At 40.1% G+C, this 24,182-nt stretch overlaps 1 protein-coding gene across 1 annotated transcript in view; it reads right to left on the bottom strand.

Annotated features, from left to right (window-relative positions):
- Positions 1-376: 376 nt before the first annotated feature.
- Positions 377-24,182, bottom strand: part of NR1D2 (nuclear receptor subfamily 1 group D member 2) — a 39,838-nt gene continuing 16,032 nt past the window's right edge. The window contains exons 4-8 of the mRNA XM_073677975.1: positions 22,146-22,290; positions 15,891-16,564; positions 15,552-15,737; positions 11,322-11,532; positions 377-8,318 (exon numbers count right to left, since the gene is read on the bottom strand). Of these exons, the coding sequence (XP_073534076.1) occupies positions 8,122-8,318; positions 11,322-11,532; positions 15,552-15,737; positions 15,891-16,564; positions 22,146-22,290 (1,413 nt within the window). The 3' untranslated portion in view covers positions 377-8,121. The remainder of the gene's footprint in view (positions 8,319-11,321; positions 11,533-15,551; positions 15,738-15,890; positions 16,565-22,145; positions 22,291-24,182) is intronic.

Raw genomic sequence — 24,182 nt, 5'->3', positions numbered from 1 at the left:
GGATGTTAACTTTAAGAAAGAAAAGGATAATTTTACACTTCAGTTTTTTGTGTTTTTCAGTTAATACCTCAAGCAGCCGAAAAGCGCGCCTGCCGGTGGTGCTGGACGATCTGCAGGCTTCTTTCTCCACCCACCCACGCTCGCTCTTTCTCCCTGCACATTCAGTACCCTCGCGGGCTATAAATCTGACAGACATGGGTTTTGTAAAGTTGTTTATTTGAAAAGGCTAACAATAAATGCTTTGTACAGACATCTCAGTGTAGCAGAAAATGACAACTAATGGAGTACATGTCTAGGTCAAAACATTTTTGCACCTGATTGTTTTGCTCCCGACCATTCTTTCCACAATGGATTGTTAAAGTGGTTCATTCAGACATTATTTCAACTATAAGCATTTTTTATTTCAGTCAGTCAATACAGACATATCAATACAATGTAGAAAACAATTCTCTCACCATGTCTACCTAATCTATACTCTGAAATTCTAATATGTTACATTCAGTAAAGGTTGAGAAAAGGTTGGAAGTGAAGCTCCTAGTTGCTAGAGGGTCCACAGTAAAGCACACAGCCTTATGCAGCCTAGGATCACTTCTATGCCAAGTATCTCTATAAAGAAAATTACATCTTGAGTTTCGTCCTTGCAGGCAACAATGGTCATTTTACTATAGTAGAGTAAAAAATCCCTCAGAAATGCAGCTCGGAATATCATTGTGTTGATGTTTGGAAATCTACAGCACACAATGTAAGACAACACCATATTGTAGTGAATTCTTCTGTTGGAGGGTAATCCGTAATCTGGCATTTCAGCACCCCATACATTATACATTACCAAGAGCTAGAGCAAAGCTGCATGATGTAACAGATCCTGTCGAGGTGCCATTTAAACCTTTTGGCCATTTATATACTACTACTATATGCAAATATTATTGGAACCAAAAAAGATTGTCTAATATGTAAAGGGGGCTCGAGACTCTCCTGATAGATGTTGTCGGCGGAGAGAAGGATCTGGCCTGCTGGATTTCCAATGGTGATAATCTAAAGAAGGAGTCTGTGTTCTCAGCCGTGCCAAGGATTGGTGTATAAGGGGGAGGTAGGTGTTGGCGTAACGATCACCATCAATAATGCTTTACAGCCTGGTTTAAAAGGTTATCAGGCTCAGTCCCTGGTATTCTTAGTCTCTAAGCCACAGTGGCATTAAATATGGGGTGCAAACAGGCATGGAAGCGGGAAAGTGCAGGTTTTTAGATATTTGTTAGTATAGATTTAGATGGAGAACATTTACGGGAGGATAAACTAAAAATCTATGTACAGCCTTTAAAAACATAAGATATTTTTTGAAGGAACCTGTCACACCAAACAAACAGTCTGATCTACAGACATGTTATAGAGCTGGAGAAGCTGACCAGATTAATAAATGTTTGTGCAAAAAGATTCAGTGAAACTTATTCACCCAAATCCTTTGTAATTCTAAACTTTAAAGGTCCAGTGGGCAGTCCTATTCAGTGATTGACAGCTGTGATTTAGATCACTGAAGATGAAAAAAAAAGTTAGAAATTAATAAAGGCCAAGAACGAGAAGGGATTTATAGGATTAAAATATTTATACTGAATGTTTTCCATATACATTTGTTTTACTCGCTTATACAGCACCATTAATTTCCACAGCACTTTACATTCATCATCACTGTCCCCATTGGGGGGCACACCAGTATTGATATGTTCAGCTTCTCCGGCTCTATAGTACTCCCAAATCTTCCTGTTCTCTGGCAGGTTAGTGTTATCATAGGGACAATGTGTCTCAGAGCAACCAATCAAAATCCACGCTTCAAGTCCAAAGTCAACAGAAAATGAAAAAATAAAGACCAAAGTGATTGCCCGAAGGATCGGCACCTTTATCACAGCACTGACCATCCAGAGTACAGAAGAGTATTAGGATACAAAATTCTCTATTCATGTAGGTTCATAAATTCAACCATTGATAATTCAATATAAAAAATAAATATGTATTGTTCACCTTAAACTCTTCAGATTTTCTATAGGTTCTCCTGTAACCAAAGCCAAAGTTTGTGGCTTCCTTTGGCCTATACCTGACATTACACTTAGCATGGGGGTCCACTGCAGATTCAAAGATTTTATTAAATACATTTTGGATATTTCCTATTTTTAGTTTTGTCTTTTACTACACAATGACACATTGGAAAACTACATGCTTCTCATGAACAGGATAATGCCCAGTATTTATTCCTTGTGCTGCAAAAAGTAGTGATTTTCTGGCATCTTTTCTCTCTCGTCTTGATGACTGGTCTGATCTGCCATGGTTTTAGCTGTCTTAATCTGCCTTGAGCAACTAAGGTTAACTTGATTTTCTTGTGGCCACTGACGCTGGCCATTCAATACATCCCCAAAAGGTGGCCATTTTGTTGAGACCTGCCAGCAAATTAATGTATATTAGGGCCAGCCAAACTGTTTGGAGGAAACAATCCACAGGCATTTTGGTTTCAATATGACAGATTTTTTGGTTCCTTCAGTAGATAAGACTTATCTCCTCCCATGCCATAAACAAGCACCCTAGGCCAATCAAAACTTGCATGTGTATGGTCAACTTAAGCCCTTCCCTTGTCCTTATAAGCATGGCAAATATTGATAAATGTAATGTTATTATATGTGTATATCTGTTCTGTACACCTGTGCCTACTGTATAAGTCTTCTGCTACTGGTAAATGAAGCAATATAAAAATATTCTGATAAAGTAACAACCACCCCTACTCCAGTCCTGGACAGTCTACTGCGTCCATATAAATGGAATAATTTACTGGAACCCTTAAAGAGGACCGTTTACTAGTTTGAGAATGTTGAGCTGGCCACATCATGGAATAGTGTCTGCAGCGCCAAGTAAAACATAGTTTTTAGTTCTTAATTATCTCCACAACGAAAAAGGGAAATTATCTTGTAAAGTTTAGGTTATAATTAATGATACACCCAATGGTAAGTTACCAGAGATTCTTCTGGTATGTGTACTTTCTCACCTGAATGACATTGTCCAATCATAAGCAGGAGGCGTCAACCAACAGGAAAAAAAAAAAAGAACACACCCATAGAAGGGCAGAAGAACATGCTTTCTCCTGTGAGCGGTAATGACTAATATATAAGTAGAGTAGAACTGTGTACCATTACAAACACCTCCAGCTTTCATCCTCCAGCAGTCAGTTGGTGGGTGGGGAAGTACAGCAGAGCTGACAGCACTGAGCGAAGATCTGAAACTGCAATAGGTGTTTGTAATGACATACAGCTCCTCTCTACTCCCTCCTCACCCCACACAGACTACTAATAATTAAAATTTTACAAGCTAATATCTCCACAACGGAGAGAAGAAATTAAAAGAATAAAACTACGTTTTCATCAGTGCTGCAGTCAGTATTCCATGGTGTGACCAGTTGAACATGCTCAAATTGGTGAAAAGTCCTCTTTAAAGGAAATTTTGTGTATAAACACAATAGACACATTTCAAATTGTAATTTAACAGAACATTGCACGAAGTCTAAAGCAGCACGATTACAAGACACCATGAAAGGATTTTTGGGCCCACAGAAAGAATTGCTAAGTGTTTTGTAGTACAGAAACAGAATTAGAACAAGAAGAATGGACAACAGCAACTGCACTTTGTTAAAGAGGAACTTCTTAATTTATTATTTCATTAACTATGGTTAAAATAGTTCTAGGAGGTAGAGAAAAGCAAGAGTTTAGGTCCCTCAACCTTCCCACCACCCTCTTTGTTTTTAAACTCTGCCTTAAGCGAAACACCTTAGTAAACTGACCGTATTCCCTTAGCAACTAGGCTGCAAAACAAGACAATGGCTTAGCTCAAAGCAAAACTGTTGCTATTGACGCAGAGAAGGTTAAACCAGTTTGGCAATCATAACATGCCAACTTCATCTCACAATCTGGTATTAGTCACAGGTTACATTATGTGGAGAACCTTTTTTAGTTTTCCTTCAGGAGAGAACAGAAAATATTCTAGCACCACTCATTGACATGTACACAATCCCAAAGGACAAATTACTTAAAGGAGTGCTTGAAAGGATAAGGGTCCACATGAGAGCCCCAGAAATAAGACTGGTAGAAGGTAGAGGTAGGACGGTGAGGAAGTAATGGAAACATTGGGCTCATATAGGACCAAGACTACATGTTATAATAGAGGAATCACTGCACACTTCATAGTGGCAGTAAGCTGGGTGTAATGCTTTAGGTTTTAGCAGCAATTATCTGATTTCAGTCTAATTGATGCCTGCAATGAAGAGCTTTCTTATCAAATATAGCTTATGACTATGATCTCCAGGCATCTGAGTGATCAAATATTTCCTGAGATATATAGCTGAGCTAGACACACAGAAGTATCAGACAGGCATGTCTTAGAAGTGTCTTACAAGTTGTCTGGTGTCAAACATGGCTCTTGTGACAGGTGAGGTCCCGTATGAGGCTCTTGGGCATGGAATACATATGTCAGTCTGTTATATTCTCCTAATTTCGTCACCTGCACCAGGGATGTTACCGGTTCTTGATGATCTTACATGAAGTGATCAGCACATATGCCGAAAGTAACCATTCACCCGACTGAGGCAAAAAAAAAAAAAAAAAAGTATCTTTGTGGTTTTGTGGCCGCAATGGGGGTAGTATGCATTGACATATCCTTTTTCCAGTATAGAAAAGTGCAGCAGACTGCGTTTAATGAAAGGCTATACAGTGGCATAGTTTGAAGGATTACATTGGAAATCTTTTCCAGGCAATCCTCCCACTGTATACCTCAAATATACTAATGTGATATGAGTTTAGTACATCTCATGAAACAGAGCAAAAGAAAAAATGTAGATGCAGCTGAAAGAAACTCCATAAGTATAAATGAGACGTCTCATCATAGGTCAGATCTCAGAAGTGTATACACTTTAACTCTCTAGCAGCTTCATGCAATAAAACAGAGGATTGTAGAGAAAATATTACATTTGGTCCTGGAATATTGTGGCATTTAAACAGATGCTGGAGAATATCTGCTTGCTAAAGCACTGGGAGCTTCATACTTAAAGTGCCTTCGATTCACAACGGCGATGGCAGCCATTCACCGACATTGGACAGGTGACGAGCACCAGAATTAAAGAGATCAGGGCTGTAATACTCTGGCTTGTATCTTTAGTTATCTTGCTAGGCTCCTTAAAGATTTGGACATTAACTTATAGAGTAGCAACTTCCAATCGGTGGTACTAGAGAGAGCGAGCTTACTTCTGGAGCAGAGCCATTTACATAATATCAATTCGATAGAGCCAGTCACATTATTATTATTATTGATTTTATAGCATTAAAATGAAAACTCAGAAAACAGAGTTGGTATGGCACATGAATTAAGAGAAACAGAAATCACAGAAAATGCAATAAATAAATAAGAAATATTAATAAGAAAAGCCCAAATCAGAAAGGTTAAAGAATTTCCGATCACACATTTTTTTTTTTTAGCTTTTATAACAATAAAATAAAACTTAAAAATATGTATATAAAAAAATGTTATCTGCTTTTTGGTGCAACACAGTCAGTAAAGAAAATTTATGTCCTGCAGTTTCTAAATGTGAATGAGTTTTCTGATCTTTTTTTAAAATTACCAGTTGGAAGACATCCTGGTAAAAAAAGAAAAAGACGCTTTACTTATTACCGGTATCTGCTGTCGCGCCGACTGTCTCTGCAGGACAGGAATCAATGACGTCCAAACCATCAATCAGGTGACTGGTGGTCATGAAGTCATCAGTTGTGGTCCAGTGGAGACCGAAGAAGTGGGCTACAAATTACAGTGGTGAGGAAAGTTTCTTTTCTGCTTTTATCAGAATGGCTTCCAACAGGCTATGTATAAAAAGATCAGAAATCCAATTCAAAGAAACCTACTGCTCATTTTTACCTAAAAAGAATGGCAATTCTTTGACCCCAAATCCTTGGATCTTTGCTTTCAGGATATATAGGGACGATCTGCCTGTGAATATTTAATGTTGGACAGTCGTAACTTGCTCATGTCATGTATCCCTCTGGCCCAGGTAGATCCACGGGAGTATTTGTCTTATTCATTATGCGGTGTGAGAGGCAATGGACAGTATCAGTAGTAGATCAGTAGTACTGTTCAATCTCATATAGCACAAATACAAGAACCCCTATAGTGGATACATTAGGGCAATGAAGGAAGGGCCAGTAAAAGGCATAGGTGAATTCTTTGTTTCCTCCAAAAGGTTTCCTTAAGATGAACTAGCGCTTTTATTCCTAAAAATGTATCCAATGGGAGAAAATCATTCAGACATTTTTCACATATTGTTATAAATCAGCACGGTGTCAGATTTTTATATAATTCAGTGACGTTACACAAAAATATATTATTTTAGATGACATTCGCATGCTGCCATTGGGAAGAGACCACCTAAATGGACATAGACCGCAGCTTGAGAAAGATTAGCCCTCTTAGTTGGGTGATGTATTAACCCAATGGTGAGATATGAAAATTGAAAACTTGTTAGTAACAAAAAGCCCTGTAACTCATGTTAGACATTGGTATGAATGGATAATTTACTTTGTGCTGTAAAAAGTTGGATGTTGTTATGAAAGAGGAGTTACATATGCCTCCTTTACTTTAAAGATGGTCTTCCCCATATAAAACTAGCTTTACTTATAGTTTCAAAATCTTAAGTGCACATCTCATCTAACCTAAACCTAGCAGTGTTAGGAACTTTTAAATTACATTTCTACACCTGTTTTAAAGCTGCACTTTATAAGCTTGAGCAGACATATATCCACAAACTTTCTCCCAATTTTTTTTTTTTTTTTTTTTCAAAGGAGACAATTTGTGAAAGTAAGGGCAGGAGCTTTCTCCCCGCTTCTGACAATGCCACTACTCCGGAGTACATTTCAGTCCTCCCTCTCCCACAGACATAATTACTATGAGTGCCATGTTGTGCTGCTCATTGGTCACTTGTAAATCCAGCACTTCATGGTACCATGAGGCTATTTGCTTTACATTCCCCCTATAAACATGGATGCTGACTAAGGTGGGCCGACGTCTTAAGAACAGCTGAATGCCAAGCCCTTATGATAATGGGGCATTTTTCTTGTACTTGCCTGGACCTACTCAATGAATAGTCCTTTTCAACAGAAAGTCATTGAAGATGCAGTTAACTACAAAGACACAGTTGCACTGGGAGGCCTCCTGTAACAAATGTCTGCAGCATACATTATTAGATCTTTCAGAAAGTAACAAATACGTTTTTCAATGAATCTTTGTACATTTTTAGAAATCTTATACATAATATCTATTTGTAACAGCTTCCTTCACGGCTTAAAATATTGCAAGGAAGCTGGCATATATTCATCTGTAACTCTCTACCTAGGTCTATATACAGTTTCTAAACACAAAGTGTCAGTAAAAGATGACATGATATACACATAAATACAGAAAAATTAATACACGTGCTAAAAATCTGTGTGACAGACAACAATCCAGATCGTGGCGGAGGCACATAACAGACCAGCAAAGCGTTTGGAAATGGTAATGAGATACGTACTTTGTCATTCAGAGGATTTTCCAGACACCTACAAAAGTGTGCCGGGCTATAAACAGTCTTATATAGCCACGAGAATGCCCAACAGAGATTTGGTGAAATCAGATTTGGTTCACTAAATGGTTGAACATGCAGAAAGCCAAATTAGTGCCCAGTTTTCTTTCTTCGAGGCTCAGACATTTTCTTTCTCTGAACGAGTTTTTTTTTTCTTTTGCCAATTTCTAAGAAGCTCCTAGTTAGTGCAGAATAAGGCTTGAGGAGTCTGTGTGAAGATGTAATGCTGCAGCATAAAGTGCAGATGTGGTCTACGTTGTCTACGCAGAGGTAGCCAGCTTGTAGGCTGCACCAATATTCACGGGAAATACCCTCTAGGTACTAGTACTTCAATCTCTACGCTCTAGTGGACTGCACATACGCCTTAGTTTGCCTCTCCTACAGGCTACTTCTGGACTTGGTATGAATCTATTTTTTCCAGACTGGACCTTACGGAAACCTAATCTGTTACAGGTTATACATTAGACGGCATACATTAGTCATTTATAGGCCTATGGATGAATTTTGAAAGCCAAAAGCTCAGCGGAGTGCAGGTTGTTGAGCGAGCGCAGGTCGGCTAGCTTCAAGAGGAGCCTGGTAAAGGTGGAGGCCTCGTTGGGATGCTTTTTCATGATTAAAGTCCTCAGTGCTCTGATTAGTGTTTCTTGTAATGCTTCAACAGAATTGACATTTTCTATACCTGAGCGATCTAAAAGCAATGTGTAAAAAAATAAATATGTATATATAGATATATAATTTTAAAAAATATTTCAGAGCAGTACATAGCACATACAGATGAATACCTCACACAGTCATCACCACAGGACTTGCACTAAACGCTGTACATAGATCCACTATGGCAGCACATGGAACATGGTCCACATTGGGGGTCCGGTAGGCAGCCAATGTGCCACTGAGGCCCTGTACCCTCCAATGCTTCTAGGGGAGAATATGTCAGGTCTACATAATATAACATCATTGCCTCCATCAAAATGGCTACACATAGGGGCATCATGGGCAACACATGCTATCTAACTTTAATTTGGGGATAGACTGACAGCTTTCTGATGCTGTTGGATGTTACAAATAAAAGCTACGGTAAATGGGTTTGAAGAGCGACTCTTCAGAACCAAAAACTTGTTCAGGGCTGTTGTCAGCAGAGGATAAGAATGAGTAAAGGAAAAAAGTACTTCATTCTAAGAACGGGAGTGGGAGTGACAGAAGATTAAAGTAGACATAGATCTATTGTAGACTTTTTTCAAATCTGATTTCATGATTGCCGTCAGTTGTGGCATTGTATTCCAATTAGAGATGAGCGGATCGCGTTGTAAAACCCTGTTCCTTGTTCCAGGTTGATGCTCTCTGCCCGTGGACAGAAGTTTCACAAATTTCCTTACCTGGGATGCCAGGATCGGCTTTTGATGTGCCGGGCTGGAGAGACAGCACATCAGATGACATTACGTCAGGACAGCGAATTAAATGCAGCGCCACGAAACCTGGAAGCTGAGAAAATTCACGCAGCTCCTGTCCACGGCCAGAGAGCACTGACTTGGAAAGTGGTTGCATGAATAGATCAGCTCATCTCTAATTCCAATAAATGCTTCTGATCTCATTATTTCCTTACATGCTTTAATTATTTTTTATTGTTCAAATACATACATCAAATAAAGCAAAAACGGCAATGTTACTACCTTGAAAAACACATTTCAGACAATTTTTTTTACGTATCACTATTTATAGTAAAATAAAAAGAAATAGCAAGCAATAGGCTGTGTGCCCACGATGCGTTTTTTTAAGCGTTTCCACAGCGGCAAAAACGCTGCAGAAACGCTTAAAAAATGCATGGTAGAAGGCCTGCCATGTTCCCCAATGATAATCCGCATGTGCTGTGCACATCCTGCGGAAATTTCCGCTGCGGATTATCATTGTGAAAAAAAATGCAGCACTACCAATTATTTTGCGAAAGCGTTGCGTTTTTGCCGCCATTGACTTGCATTAGAACGCATGGATTACGCATCACTGGATCTGTACATGCGGAATCTAAGCGTTTCAATGTGCGGATGGTACCCGGGTCTGGAGGAGAGGAGACTCTCCTCCAGACCTGGGTACCATAGTACCTGTAAAAAAAGAATAAAATAAAAAATAAATATTATATTTACCTTCTGATGGCCCATGCTGCGCTTGTCTTCCCTTGCCGGCAGATCGCGGTGGACTGAAGGACCTGCGCTGACGTCATAGTCATGTGACAGCAGGTCCTTCAGTGTAGTGTACCGCGATCTGCCGACAAGGGAGGACGGAGCGAAGCAAGACTGCGGGGGGCCATCGGAAGGTAAGTATAGATTTAATTTTTATTTTTAAACATTCTTTAAGGTCACACTATATAAATCCATGCCGTTTGCATGGATTTATATAGTGTGACCAAGTTGACAAGCACTTTCCAAGTGATGCACAGCTTGAAATGTAGCTATTAATAGAGTGTGGCTAGTAATGAGCGAGTATGTTCTGTTAACCCTTTCACCGAGTATACTCGGGCGAGCACAGAGTATTTACAGCTGCTCGGTGATATGTTTGAATCACTCCCGTGTGCATGATTTGCGACTGTTTGACAGCTTTAATACATGTGAGGAATGTCTGCTTAACAAAACATCGCTCATCACTAGCCACATTCTCTATTAATAGCTACATGTCAAGCTGTGCAAATCACTTGTGAGCCGGTCAGTTAAAGGGGGTTTTCCCACAAACAAAAGTTCATTTTAATCAATAGTTCTTAGAATAATAATAATTTCCACAATTGGATGTGTGTAAATAAAATGTTCCTGTGCTGAGATCTTATAAATGTGTCCCTGCTATGTACTGTGTAATGGCTGTGTCTGACCATACAGGAACACGATCTGATCATACCACAGCTCCTGGGCAGGGGAGGAAGCAAAAGAGTATACAGACATTACAGCAGAGGATCACAGCTGATTCTTTCTTTGAAGTAAAACATTGTTTATAAACAGGCAGGGGAATGTTTTACCTCACAGAAATAATCAGCTGTGATCCCGTGCTGTAATGTCTGTATACTCTTTTGCTTCCTCCCCTGCCCAGGAGATGTGGTATGATCAGACCATGTTCCTGTACGGTCAGACACAGCCATTACACAGTACACAGCAGGGACACATTTATAAGATTATCTCAGCACAGGAACATTTTATTTAATCACATCCAATTGTGGAAATTATTATTATTGCAAGAGCTATTGATTAAAATGAACTTTCGTTTGTGGGAAAAACCCCTATAAGCAAATATTCCCACTGAACGCACATGACAGGTGAACTGTGAAGGGAAGCACGTGGAGAGTTCAATTTTCTGATTTTTTAGATATTTTTTTAATCACTCTGGGCTCAATGTTGGGTGTCCAAATAATTTAACAAGAACCACATAAATGGCTCATCTATGGGTAAACAATGGTGGAAGATGAGCCCACTGATGAGGCTCATCAATTCAAAGAACTAGTTTTCATCTCTTAGAGTTGTCAGGCCACTCGGGAGAGGTGGGAATACCAGTTCCAGGACACCTCTGATCTGGCTTTTATTCTGTCTGACAGGTCGAAAAAGTCTTTGACACCACATTTTGATGTAATCAATACTGTATTGCATTAGTAATATAGACTGTAAGTAGGACTTGTTAGAAGAGGGCAAGACATGTAATAGTATCCTTCTGTTCTTACCAGCAGAGACGAGGACAACTGCTGTAAACAAACTCATCTCCTCCTCACTGAGCTGCAGAGCACTAAGCTTCTCACTGAACTCAAAAACAGAGTTCAGCAGCTCCCCGGCTCCCATGGAGCGCAGCTCGTCCACACTGTACTTCTTCCCACTAAGAAAGGTTACAGTACGTTCTTTGGCATCAAACAATGACGCAAACCGTACCATCAGTACCTGGCAAAACAAAAGAAAAGATGGAAACGAACGTTTACATTTTTTCGATCATTATTCATTAAAACACATCATTAGAAGTGTATTCACAAAATGCATCCATTGAAAATACTTCTAATGAATATCCAAACTATACCCGAGAGTACACTCAAATGAAATATCCAAAACATATAATGACTTCTGTGTGGAGCCCTTAAGGGGATCTGTCAGTAGGATCAACCCACCGAGTCATCTACAGTACATGTACATGCAGGTCATATGGAGCTGAATAAAATGATGCCTTGATATCTGCGATCCGATGTTTTGTTCCAGAGAAATTCACGTTTTTCTTATATGCAAACAAGCTGTTAAGATCTGTGTGCCGGACACTGATCTGCATGAGAATCTGCCTCCAGAGATTATTTTAAATGAAAGGGGAAGATACCAGTGTGAGACATGTAATGACTGACAGTCTGCTCTCATAATCACACACAGCTCTGCAGTGAGATCACAAAAAAAGCACAAAAGAAGTGAACTATGTCTTATTACACACATATGCAGCATGTCTCATAGTGTGTCAGCTCTGCTGAGGAGCGGTGCCTGATCATAAACAACACAGTACAGCAGAGTGGAATCTGGCCTCATTGCAAACACATTTGCAGTCATGTCAGCTCTGCTGTACTGCCCTTTCCCCCATACTGGCTGCCTGTGAGATGGAAGCCTGAGCAATAAGAGGACACCTGCAGGGCAAATGTGTTAGTACAACAGATGTGAACTTATGTCTCATTAGCTGTGCTGTATCGCGCTAGCTCTGATCTTACTTCCGAGATGTCAGCATGAGAGCAAAGAGTCAGTGATTACTTGGTTCACACTGGTAATGACCCCTTACATTTAAAATAAGCTCTAGAGGCAAATTTTCATGTAGATCTGTGTCAAGGCCAATGATCTTAACAGCTTATTTTCATATAAAATTATCAAGGTATCATTTTATTCAACTTTCTTTGACCCGCATTCTCGTATAGACAAGTTAAAAAGGTTGATCCTACTGAAAGATTCCCTTTAAACAGAACTCGTCAAAAGTGGACAGGTTTTGCTTCTATTTTATTCCTACTGCTCTGGAGTATTAGGCTATGTGCCCACGATGCAGAAATGCTCAGGATTTTTTCCTGAGCGTTTCTGCATCTCCCTGGCAGAAAAAACGCATGCGGATTGTACATCCGTTTTTCCTGCCAGGGACATGCGGATGTGAAGCGTTCTTCGCATGCGGGCTGACAAGCGATTTCAAAGTGATTTTTGCATCACTTGGAAAGTGCTTATCAACTTGGTCACACTATATAAATCCATGCAAAAGGCATGGATTTATATAGTGTGACCTTAAAGAATGGTAAAAAATAAATGTATACTTGCCCTCCGATGGCCCCGGAGTCTTTATTCGCTCCGTCCTGGCTTGCCGGCAGCTCGCGGTACACTACACTGTAGAACCTGCCGTCACATGACTATGACGTCAGCGCAGGTCCTTCAGTCCACCACGATCTGCCGGCAAGCGAAGACAAGGAGACCGGGGGCCATCAGAAGGTAAATATCATATTTATTTTTTGTTTTATTCTATTTTTTTACAGGTTCTATGGTACCCGGGTCCAGAGGAGAGTCTCCTCTTCTCCAGACCCGGGTACCATCCGCACATTGAAATGCTTGGATTCCGGATCTACAGATGCAGTGATGCGGATTCCATGTGTTCCAATGAAAGTCAATGGCGGCGAAAACGCAGCGCTTCCGCAAAATAATTGGTAGTGCTGCGTCTTTTTCCGCAACGATAATCCGCAGCGGAAATTTCCGCAGCATGTGCACAGTACATGCGGATTATCATTGGGGAACATGGCAGGCCTTCTACCATGCGTTTTTTAAGCATTTCTGCAGCGTTTTTAACGCTGTGGAAACGCTTAAAAATGCATCCTGGGCACACAGCCTTATCCAGTGTGTTTGTTTTTAAATATGCCATACAGATCCAGAGACATGGGCCTTTTCTTTAGTAATCATTTGTATGGTCTTTACAATGGGCCATTGTCACAAATCTCAGTTAGCACTAAATAAAAAATCCCATATCTCCAGAACTGTATGGCAGATTTAAAAAAAAAAAAAAAAAAAAAAATATGGCATAATAAAGTGAATACAATAAGAGCAAATACTAGTCATTGTATGACCTGGTTATTGGTCTCTCTAATCTTTATTAAATACATTAAAGAAGTTGTCCACTACTTTATATGAACCCCCCAATGTATCCCCCCGGGATCGCTGGCCGCTCAGAGACATCATGTGACCCGTCACTGATGTCACGTCAAGTGAGGCGTGACATCAGTGATGCGCTCCCCGCAGTGGATGCTGGGCTGTGGGCGGGGTTATCCCCCGCGTCACAACCAGAATCCACCGCGCATTTTCCCAGTGAATGAGAAGAGGAAGAGCGTGCGGTGGATGCCGAGTGTGACGTGCTGGGTAACCCCAACCACAGCCCAGCATCCACCGGTGGAACGCGGAAGAGGGACCCCCGGCTGCAGCCTGGACTTGTGACGTCAGCGGATGTCAGAGCCGGCTTCAGCAGGGGGTCACGTGATGCCTGTGAGCGGCCAGTGATAGCGCCGCTCACAGGCAGAAAAGGCACCACAAGGTATTTAGAGAAACACTTATGGGCCCTGGGGGACTATATTGGGGGATCATATAAAGTAGTGGACAGCCCCTTTAAGATAGCAGCAGCAGTACAACTAATAAACTAACTTGGTGTCCAAACTGGGATTAAACATCAGCCGAAAAGAGAAGAAAAATACAATCAATATGCTATATGCAGCTAACAGTTCTCATGTAAACAGTAGCAGTAAAGGTTCCTCAGTGCAATGATCAAAGTCCCCATAGTAATACAATGATCGTTATAAGTGCATGGAGTAACCAACAAAGGAGAACAATGTTAAAAGGTGCAATTGCATCAATAAAGTGCTTGCTGGCCATGAGTTCCAATGTGCATTTTTCCATTTTGCAAGGCAAAGCGCGCCTTCATGGGCATATCCTTTTGACAAAGCAAAGCGAAACACACATTGGGGCACAAGAATGCACTGCCAACAAGCACTTTATCGGTGTACTTGAGCTTTTCTCATGTGCCGAAATTGCAGTGGTGGTCTGAATTTTTTGGAAGCAGTCCCAGCCAATTTGCAGAAAATGGGTCTTTATTCACAGAAATCTTGCCCAGAAGTAGGCATTTTTGATTGGGACTGGGGGCGGGACCAAAACGTATAAATTGCAAGTGTTGGTATCTATGGAGGTGATTGAAAGAAGAGACAGTGGATGTCTGCCCATAGAAAGTGAAGAGACCAGAGCTGCAGAGGAGTAACTAGGGCCTGGGCTACACTGCAATTTTTTGTAGCACCTGTAATGGTTTTTAACTATTTATCAACAGCCTAAAGCAACAGATTGAGATGTTAGGCAATTGGGTGGACTGCAGCTGCCACTTAAGGCTGTGTGCCCACTATGCGTTTTTCCAAGCGTTTTTTCTGCGGAATTTCCGCAGCGTAAACGCTTGCAAAACGCTTGGTAATCCATGCCCCATGATTCACAATGAAAATCTGCATGTTCTGTGCCCATGCTGCGGATTTTTCCGCAGCGGATTTTCCTTGCGGAAAAATCCGCAGCATGTCCATTATTTGTGCGTTTCTGCATACGGATTTGAGGTCCCAATGCAAGTCAAATCCGCATGTAAAAACGTTGCAAAAACACGTCAAAAACGCTTGCAAAATCCGCAAGCATTTTTGACTGCCAAGAACATGCAGAAACGCTGCAGAAATTTTCTACTTCATTTCTGCATCGTGGACACATACCCTAATAGTCAAAATCAAATCAGTAGAGTTACAAAAACTTCCATTGTAGCCAAAGCCCTAAGAGGCGGAAAGGGGTGAAAATTACAAAGGAGAGTGGAGTTTTTAAATTGATATTTTGAAAATATTTTTTTTAAATTTGTGGAATAACCCTTTAAGTAAACATCTTCATAATCAAATGCTCACCTCGAAGGTTCCAGCCTTTAGCAAGTTAACCTGATCATACTGGGAAAGGTCTTTAAATCCTGGAATGCGCTTAGCAAATTCTACAACCTCTTTTACAGCGGGGGTGAAACTCATAGAAAACTCTTCCCAGATCTGAGGTCCCGATTTATTTGGGTCAATGAAAGGAGACATGCTCATTGGACAGACCTGCAAAATACAGAATAGACTGTGAGAACGTGATCTGGAGAATCAACTTCTAGGTAACATTCAACACAGTTCTTGTAGAGAAATCCTATTAAATTAGGGGCAAGTCAAAAAATTAACCTTTGCAGCAATAAAAACAAGGCATGAACTCCGTACCAGATGCATTCTCCTTCCCCTGTTGCACGGATAGCCATTCATACGGTCAGCCTGAGACACATCAGACATGGCTCCTTTACTGCATCCTTTGTGGCAGAAACCATTGGAAATGTTTATATTGTGGTCATTGGAGTAATGGACAGAATGAATGTTAGAATAGCCGGTGGTGTTCTTCCCTCGGTGCTGTCCATCTATATAATTCTGGCTTTCACTAACAGGACAGCGAGCAGTGCTGGGACCATTATTGAAGTGGATATTGTTGCTCTTCGTAATGTGTGTGACATTATTCATCCTGTCTTCCATCCGCTGGTTTGCATTATTTCTAATTTCAGAAGCCTCTTGATTATACATAAAGGTCTCTCTGTGAGCTCTGGTTACCGTACCAATAACATCTTCTTTGCTAACATCTGACGGTGCTGGAGGGGGTAGCGGGAGAGAAGGAGGTGCAGGTAGAGTGGGGCTTTTGACTTGGTTTTTCTGACCATTGGCACCCAACTTTTCTTTCACAATGGGGGGCATAGGTGGCAAAAGTGCAGCTGAAGCTTGATAATCTGGCAGTGCTTCTTGGTGTCCTGAGCTACCAAACTGGCTGTTCATCATGGTCTTCATGGCGGTCTGCATTTCCATCAGCATTCTCTGCTTTTCACGTTTTGGAATGCGACCGAAACGAACAGCTGTCAAGGAAGAAAATAAAAGGTGAAACTGTCGTTATTTAAAGTATCTAAACACAGACATCGGCACACCCTGACAACCCCACTGGACTTTAATGACCTAAAATCTGTAAGAAATTTCTCTGCATAGTTTGGGCGGCATTTTAATAGAGATTAATAGCATATGTCCAGCACATGAGGTACGAAAGTAGTAAATGCCATAAAAGTGCTATGAAACTGTGCAACAAACTTCAGCAACTTGCTTTAACCCCTTAAGGACCCTGGGATTTTCCGTTTTTTGCATTTTCGTTTTTTGCTCCCCTTGTTCCCAGAGCCATAGTGTTTTTATTTTTTGGTCAATATGGCCGTGTGAGGGCTTATTTTTTGCGGGACAAGTTGTACTTTTGAACGACATTACTGGTTTTACCATATCGTGTACTGGAAAACAGGAAAAAAATTCCAAGTGCGGTGAAATTTTAAAAAAAAAAAAAAAAAAAAAAAAAAAAAAAAAAAAAAAGAAAAAAGGGCAATACCACAGATGTCTTTTTTTAAAATTTTTTTTACCACGTTCACTGGTTGCTAAAACTGACTTGCCATTCTTATTCTCCAGGTCATTACGAGTTCGTAGATACCAAACATGTATAGGTTCTTTTTTTATGTAAGTGGTGGAAAAAAAAAATCCAAAGTTTGCTTAAAAAAAAATTAATGGCGCTCTCTTCCAAGACCCGTAGAATCTCCATTTCTCGGGATCTGGGGCCAGGTGAGGGCTTATTTTTTGAGCGCCGAGCTGAAGTTTTTATTGATACCATTTTGAGGTAGATCCGATGTTTTGATTGCCCGTTATTGCATTTTATTGCGGCGACCAAAAAACGTAATTCTGGAATTTAGAATTTTTTTCTCGTTACGCCGTTTATCGATCGGATTAATTCTTTTTTTATATTGATAGATCGGGTAATTCTAAACACGGCGATACCAAATATGTGTATGTGGGGTTTATTTTTATTATTTTATTTTGAATGGGGTGAAAGGGGGGTGATTTAAACTTTTTTTTAATAACTTTTTTTTTTTTTTTTTTTTTAAAACACTTTTTGCTTGCTTCTATAGTCTCCATATGAGACTAGAAGCAGCAACTGTCCGATCGCCTCTGCTACATAGAGGTGATGATCAGATCACCTCTATGTAGCAGAAATGCTCCTGTGCTATGAGCGCCGACCACTAGGTGGCGCTCATAGTGATCAGTACATGACAACCACTGGGGTCTGCTGCAGACCCAGGGTTGTCATGCCCACCCATCAGTGACCCGCGGATCACATGACGGGGTCACTGATGGGCGGGGTAAGTGACGTGCTTCCGGCGCTGTTAAATGCCGCTGTCAGAGATTGACAGCGGCATTTAACATGTTAACAGCCGCAGGTGGATCGCGATTCCACCCATGGCTGTTGCGGGCACATGTCAGATGTATAAATCAGCTGACATGTGCCCAATTAAGTGTGGGCTCAGCGCCGGAGCCCGCGCTGAACAGGCTGTAAAGGGGTTAATACATACTCTGCTTCATTACAAGCCTGGAAATACAATGGTGTGAAAAAGTGTTTGCCCTTTCCTGATTTCTTATTCTTTTGCATGTTTGTCACTTTAATATTCAAATTTGGTTTGTGATCTGAAACATTTGACAAAGATCAACACAAAATGCAGTTTTTAAATAATGGTCTTTATTATTAAAGGAAAAAGAAATCCAAACCTACAAGGCCCAGTGTGAAAAAGTGTTTGCCCCCCCTCATTAAGACATAATTTGTTTAATTTAACTGTGGTTTATCACATCTTTGGAAAGCCAAGTTCAATTTCCCTAGCCACACACAGGCCTGATTGCTGCCACACCTGTTCTCAATCACGAAATCACTTAAATAAGACCTGCCTGATAAAGTGAAGTAGACCTAAAGATCCTCAAAAGCTAGACATCGTGCTCCGATCCAAAGAAATTCATGAACAAAACGGGAAACAAAGTAATTGAGATCTATCAGTCTAGAAAAGGTTATAAAGCCATTTCTAAAGCTTTGGGACTCCAGCGAACCACAGAGAGAGCAATTATCCACAAAAGGCAAAAACATGGAACAGTGGTGAACCTTCCTAGGAGTGTTCGACCGACCAAAATTACCCCAACAGCGCAGCAACGACTGATCCAAGAGGTCACAAAAGACCCCACAACAATATCCAAAGAACTGCAGGCCTCACTTGCCTCAGTTAAGGTAAGTGTTCATGACTCCACCATAAAAGACTGGGCAAAAATGGCATGCATGACAAAACCACTGCTGAGCAAAAAAAACAAAGGCTCATCTCATTTTTGCCAGAAAACATCTTGATGATCGCCAAGACTTTTGGGAGAATACTCTGTGGACCGACGAGACAAAAGTTGAACTTTTTGGAAGGTGTATGTCCCATTACATCTGGCGTAGAAGTAACACAGAATTTCAGAAAAAGAACATCATACCAACAGTAAAATATGGTGGTAGTAGTGTGATGGTCTGTGACTGTTTTGCTGAGGTAAATGGAACCATGAATTCTGCTGTCTACCAAAAAATCCTGAAGGAGAATGTCCGGCCATCTGTTTGTGACCTCAAGCTGAAGCGCACTTTGGTTATGCAGCAGGACAATGATCCAAAACACACGAGCAAGTCCACCTCTGAATGGCTTAAGAAAAACAAAATTAACACACTGGAGTGGCCTAGTCAAAGTCCTGACCTTAATCCGATTGAGATGCTGTGGCATGACCTTAAAAAGGTGGTTCATGCTCAGAAACCCTCCAATGTGGCTGAATTACAACAATTTTGCAAAGATGAGTGGGCCAAGATTCATTGCTAGTTATCACAAACGCTTGATTGCAGTTGTTGCTGCATAGGGTGGCCCAACCAGTTATTAGCTACAGGGAACTCACTTTTTCACACAGGGTCTCTGCGTTCTTGGGGTAATTTTGGTTGGCCATCCACTCCTGGGAAGGTTCACCAGTGTTCCATGTTTTCGCCATTTTTTGAATAATTGCTCTCTCTGTGGTTTGCTGGAGTTCCAAAGCTTTAGAAACAGCTTTATAACATTTTCCAGACTGATAGATCACAATTACTTTGTTTCTCATTTGTTCCTGAATTTCTTTGGATCACAGCTTGAGGTCTAGCTTTTAAGGATATTTTCATCTACTTCACTTTGTTAGGCAGGTCTTATTTAAGGGATTTCTTGATTGAGAACAGGTGTGGCAGTAATCAGGCCTTTGTGTGGCTAGAAAAATTGAACTCCGCTTCCCAAAGATGTGATAAACCACAGTTAAATCATAAATTAAGGGTGGTGGGGGGCAATCACTTTTTCACACAGGGCCCTGTAGGTTTGGATTTCTATTTCCCTTAATAAAGACCTTCATTTAAAAACTGCATTTTGTGTTTACTTGTGTTATCTTTGTCTAATATTTAAATTTGTTTGTTTTGTGATCTGAAACATTTAAGTGTGACAAACATGGAAAAGAATAAGAAATCAGGAAGGAGGGGGGGCAAACACTTTTTCACATCACTGTATTTCAGGATTAAGCCTATCAATGTCCCAGTAACACAGTTTAACATATATCACACCATCTGTAACGATCAGGCTCAAAACTTCTTGTGAGAATCACAGATTATTCTGGATCATTAGAATTTTTATTCACGAAAATCAGATTATCAGTCCTCAAACACAGTCATATCACCAGGTGGGAAAATGCCCCTTGAAGAAGCCGTATTGACGAAACACGGTTGATGACTGATAACCTAATTTTTGCAAGTAAAAACGGTCATTCTCATGAGAAATCTTGAATCTACGAATTACTCTTTGAGTGATAATGTCCCTAGATATAATTCTACTGGTGTTTCATTTTTTAGTAAAAGTTTTTTTTTTTATTAAAAGGTTCTATGATTAACATGTCAGATTGGCTCCAGGAATGGATAAATCTTCTGTACCTTGTCAGTGTGTATCATCTGTGGTTCTTGTCTATAACACGTTGCACTAGTTCTCTGCTATTTACAGGGAAATTATACAATTAAAGTCGTATTTTTTTCATTTTTTTGGCTAAATTGCTCATAAATGTTCTTTTAAGTGATGGCAGCTGCTTGCTGCATATAATACTTAGCATATGGACATTTCCTATATGAATGCTAGTTAGAAGAATGGAATAAGCCAAACGTAATAAGTATGTTGTCGCCACAGCTCTATCGTCCACTTAAGGAAACTCTAGAGCCATCATTCAAGAACAATACTGGGAGACCAGGAAACTTCACAGTAAGTAAATGCAGAGCAGACATTTTTTTCAGACACTCAGTGGACTTTTGGACCTGTCTCTTCATGTCTCATTTCTATTGCATTATGGCAAAATGTCATGATCCAGCCTTTTAAAAGTCACCCCGACATATTCCACATTGTGGAATTCGCCTTATTATAACCACTACTAAAGTCTCTAAAGGTGTTATTACACCTTAGATACACAGCCATCTTACCCGATTACCCTGTAGACTAGTACACATGCGTTCTCAATGTGGAGAGGGGAGGCAGCAGCTTATCCACAGGTTGGGCATTGAAATTCAACAAGCCGATCTTTCTTTTTTAACAAGACCATCTAATGGGGAAAGTCGAGACAGCCCAGTACAGATGATTGGCCGCTCCCTCTTAAAACTATAGGACTGGATAACTTTTTTTTTTGTGCATGAGGTCCTTACCTCTCATAAAATTAGCCTTTTCCAAGAGGAATAAAGCTGGCTTTCTAGTGCCACTTATTAATGGTTGCCACCATATATCAGTCAATGGTGACCATATAATGAGTTTTGCCACATGACGGAAGATATTCAGCCAAACCAAAGTTGGAGGACCCTTCCTTTTGCAGAAGACTTTGTTTTGGCTGAACATGTGGTAAATGGCTCATTTTAGTGTTCACAATAACTTATAAGGTGGCTACCACCAATACGTGGCACTAGTCTGCTTTCTTCCCTTTGGAACAGGCTAAATAGAATATGTAAAATTTAGGGGTTTGTTACCCTGTGTCATTGACATCAGAGTTACTAGAAAATCTATATACTTTCTGTACAAATTGGATAACCATTTCGATAAGAATTAAGACAGCGAAAAAGTTTGCTCACGCGTAGCGTTTTTTTCAGCTTATTTCTTTGTGTGGAAAATAAATGAGATTTCTAAAATCTCAGTCACATGATGTGGTTTTTTTTCCTTGCATTTTTTGGCCTTTGGTGCCTTTTTTTTTCTGTTAAATCAGCATGCCAATTCTTTACTGCAATTTTTTCCCCATTGAGATCAAAATGGCTTGGCACTGAATATGCATAAAGCTAGAGTAATTTCTGCTGCACTTTTCTGACAATAGACTGTTTTTCCATGAGAAAAAAAACGCATTGAAAAAGCTATGTGTGAACGTACCCCTATACTTAGATTTAGTAATTAGAAGTGCAAAGTAAGAGTTCTACCATCTTCTGAAAAAGAAAGAACCTCATGCAATGCTATGAATGGGGGTTTCATAACTGTATAATAATTAAGAGAAATGACTAGTTGTTGCTCCATGTTTGGTTTTGCTGAATGCCCGATCGGTACATACCATCTCTTGACATGCCAACAGACAGACACTTCTTGAAACGGCATTGCTGGCAGCGATTTCGGTTCATCCTCATGATAGAACAGCTCTCATTCTTGAGGCACTTTTTGTACTGGATGTTTTGTTGAATGCTTCTTCGAAAGAAACCCTAAGAGCACATAATCCTTATATTAGAGTCAGTCTCCAGCCCAAAACTGACAGATCAGCTGTGGCTGGAGAAAAGACCCACAGCAGCCCTCCTCCCACAGCATCTTATTATGTAGACAGGTCCAATCTTCAACCAACACAAAGTATTCCGTTTTTGGCTGAAGATTTACTTATACAAAGTTTATTCCCAATCCAGTAATCTGCAGCGTGTACATTTCTTACTGAATTGTATTCTATTCTCTTCTTCTAAACTCAATCTTTTTAAAGCCGTGTTGAATTTAAAAATGGAAAGTTATATTTGTAAAATTTAGTGAGTTGTCCAAGGTCTATTGGCACTCCTGTATATAGAAGAATACAGCTGGTGAAATAAATATTGAACATGTCACCAATTTTCTAAGTAAATTTCTAAAGGTGCTCTTGACATGAAATTCTTATCAGATGTCAGTAACAACCCATCCAATCCACACAGGCAAAGAAATCAAACCATAGAGGTCCATAAATTAAGATGTGTGTAATAATGAGAAATGACACAAGGGAAAAGTATTGAACACATGAAGAAAAGTGTAAAAAGCCATAGAAAGTCATGACACCAGGTAAAATCTATCAGTAATTGGAAAGCAATCCTGCCACTTATTCTTTTTCACTATTATCTAGTTCAACTGATGGCCTATAAAAAGGTGTCTCATTACTAAAGTGCCATACAAGAAACATCTCATGATATGTAAAACCAGTGAGCTGTCTCAAGACCTTCACAACCTTATTGTTGCAAAACATACTGATGGCATTGGTCACAGAAGAATTTCTAAACTACTGAAGGTTCCAGTGAGCACTGATGGGGCCATAATCCTAAAGTGGAAAAAACATTCATTTCACCATAAAAAGGTCCCGAGCAGGTGCTCCCTGCAAGATTTCAGAAAGAGGAGTGAAAATAATTATCAGAAGAGTTGTCCAAAAGACAAGGACAACCTGTGGAGAACTACAGAAAGATCTGGAATCTGCAGGTACAATTGTTTCAAAGAAAACTATAAGTAATGCACTCAACCTCCATGGCCTGTATGCATGATCACCAGGCAAGACTCCATTGCTGAATAAAAATCATGTTCAATCACGTTTACAGTTTGATCAGCAACATTTAGACAAGTCAGTGAAATACCGGGAGACTACAGTCTGGTCAGATGAGACCGAAATTTAACTCTTTGGATGCCAGAAATACACACCAAGTTTGGGGGCCAAAAGGCACTGCATATCACCCCAATAACACCTTCACCATAGTGAAGTTTGGAGGTGGGAACATCATGGAGTGGGGCTCTTGCAGCATTCAGCACTGGCAAACTACATATAATTGAAGGAAAGATGAATGGACAAATGTACAGAGACTTTCTTGATAAAAATTTCTGCCATCTGCCAGGAAAATGAAGATGAAATGAGGATGGACATTTCCCCAAGACAATTATCCCAAACGCACAGCCAAGGAAACTCTCAAATGGTTTCAGAGAAAAAAAAATAAAGTTGCTAGAATGGCCCAGCCAATCACCTGACTTAAATCCAATAGAACATTTCTGGAAGGAACTAAAGCTCAGAGTTCATAGAAGGAGTCCATGGAACCTTATGGATTTAAAGAGTGTTTGTGTGGAAGAATGGGCCAAAATCACACCTGAGCAATGCATGCGACCAGTTACTTCATACAGCCAACAAAGGCTTTTGTACAAAGTACTGAATAAATTTCAGTAAGTGTCTTCAATACTTTTTCTCATCATTACACATAAATTTCATTTATGGACATCTACAGTATGGTTTGATTTCTTTGCTTGTGTGGATTGGATGGGTTGTTACCGACATCTGGTGAGAATTTCATTTCAATAACACCTTTAGAAATGTATTTACTTAGAAAAT

This window comes from Phyllobates terribilis, unplaced genomic scaffold (genome assembly GCF_046119375.1).
Source record: "Phyllobates terribilis strain yellow unplaced genomic scaffold, ASM4611937v1 Scaffold_4__5_contigs__length_816908805, whole genome shotgun sequence".
In the NCBI taxonomy this organism is placed as follows: Eukaryota; Metazoa; Chordata; class Amphibia; order Anura; family Dendrobatidae; genus Phyllobates; species Phyllobates terribilis.
Note: the sequence above shows the minus strand (reverse complement) of the source record. Positions and strands in the feature narration are given on the sequence as shown.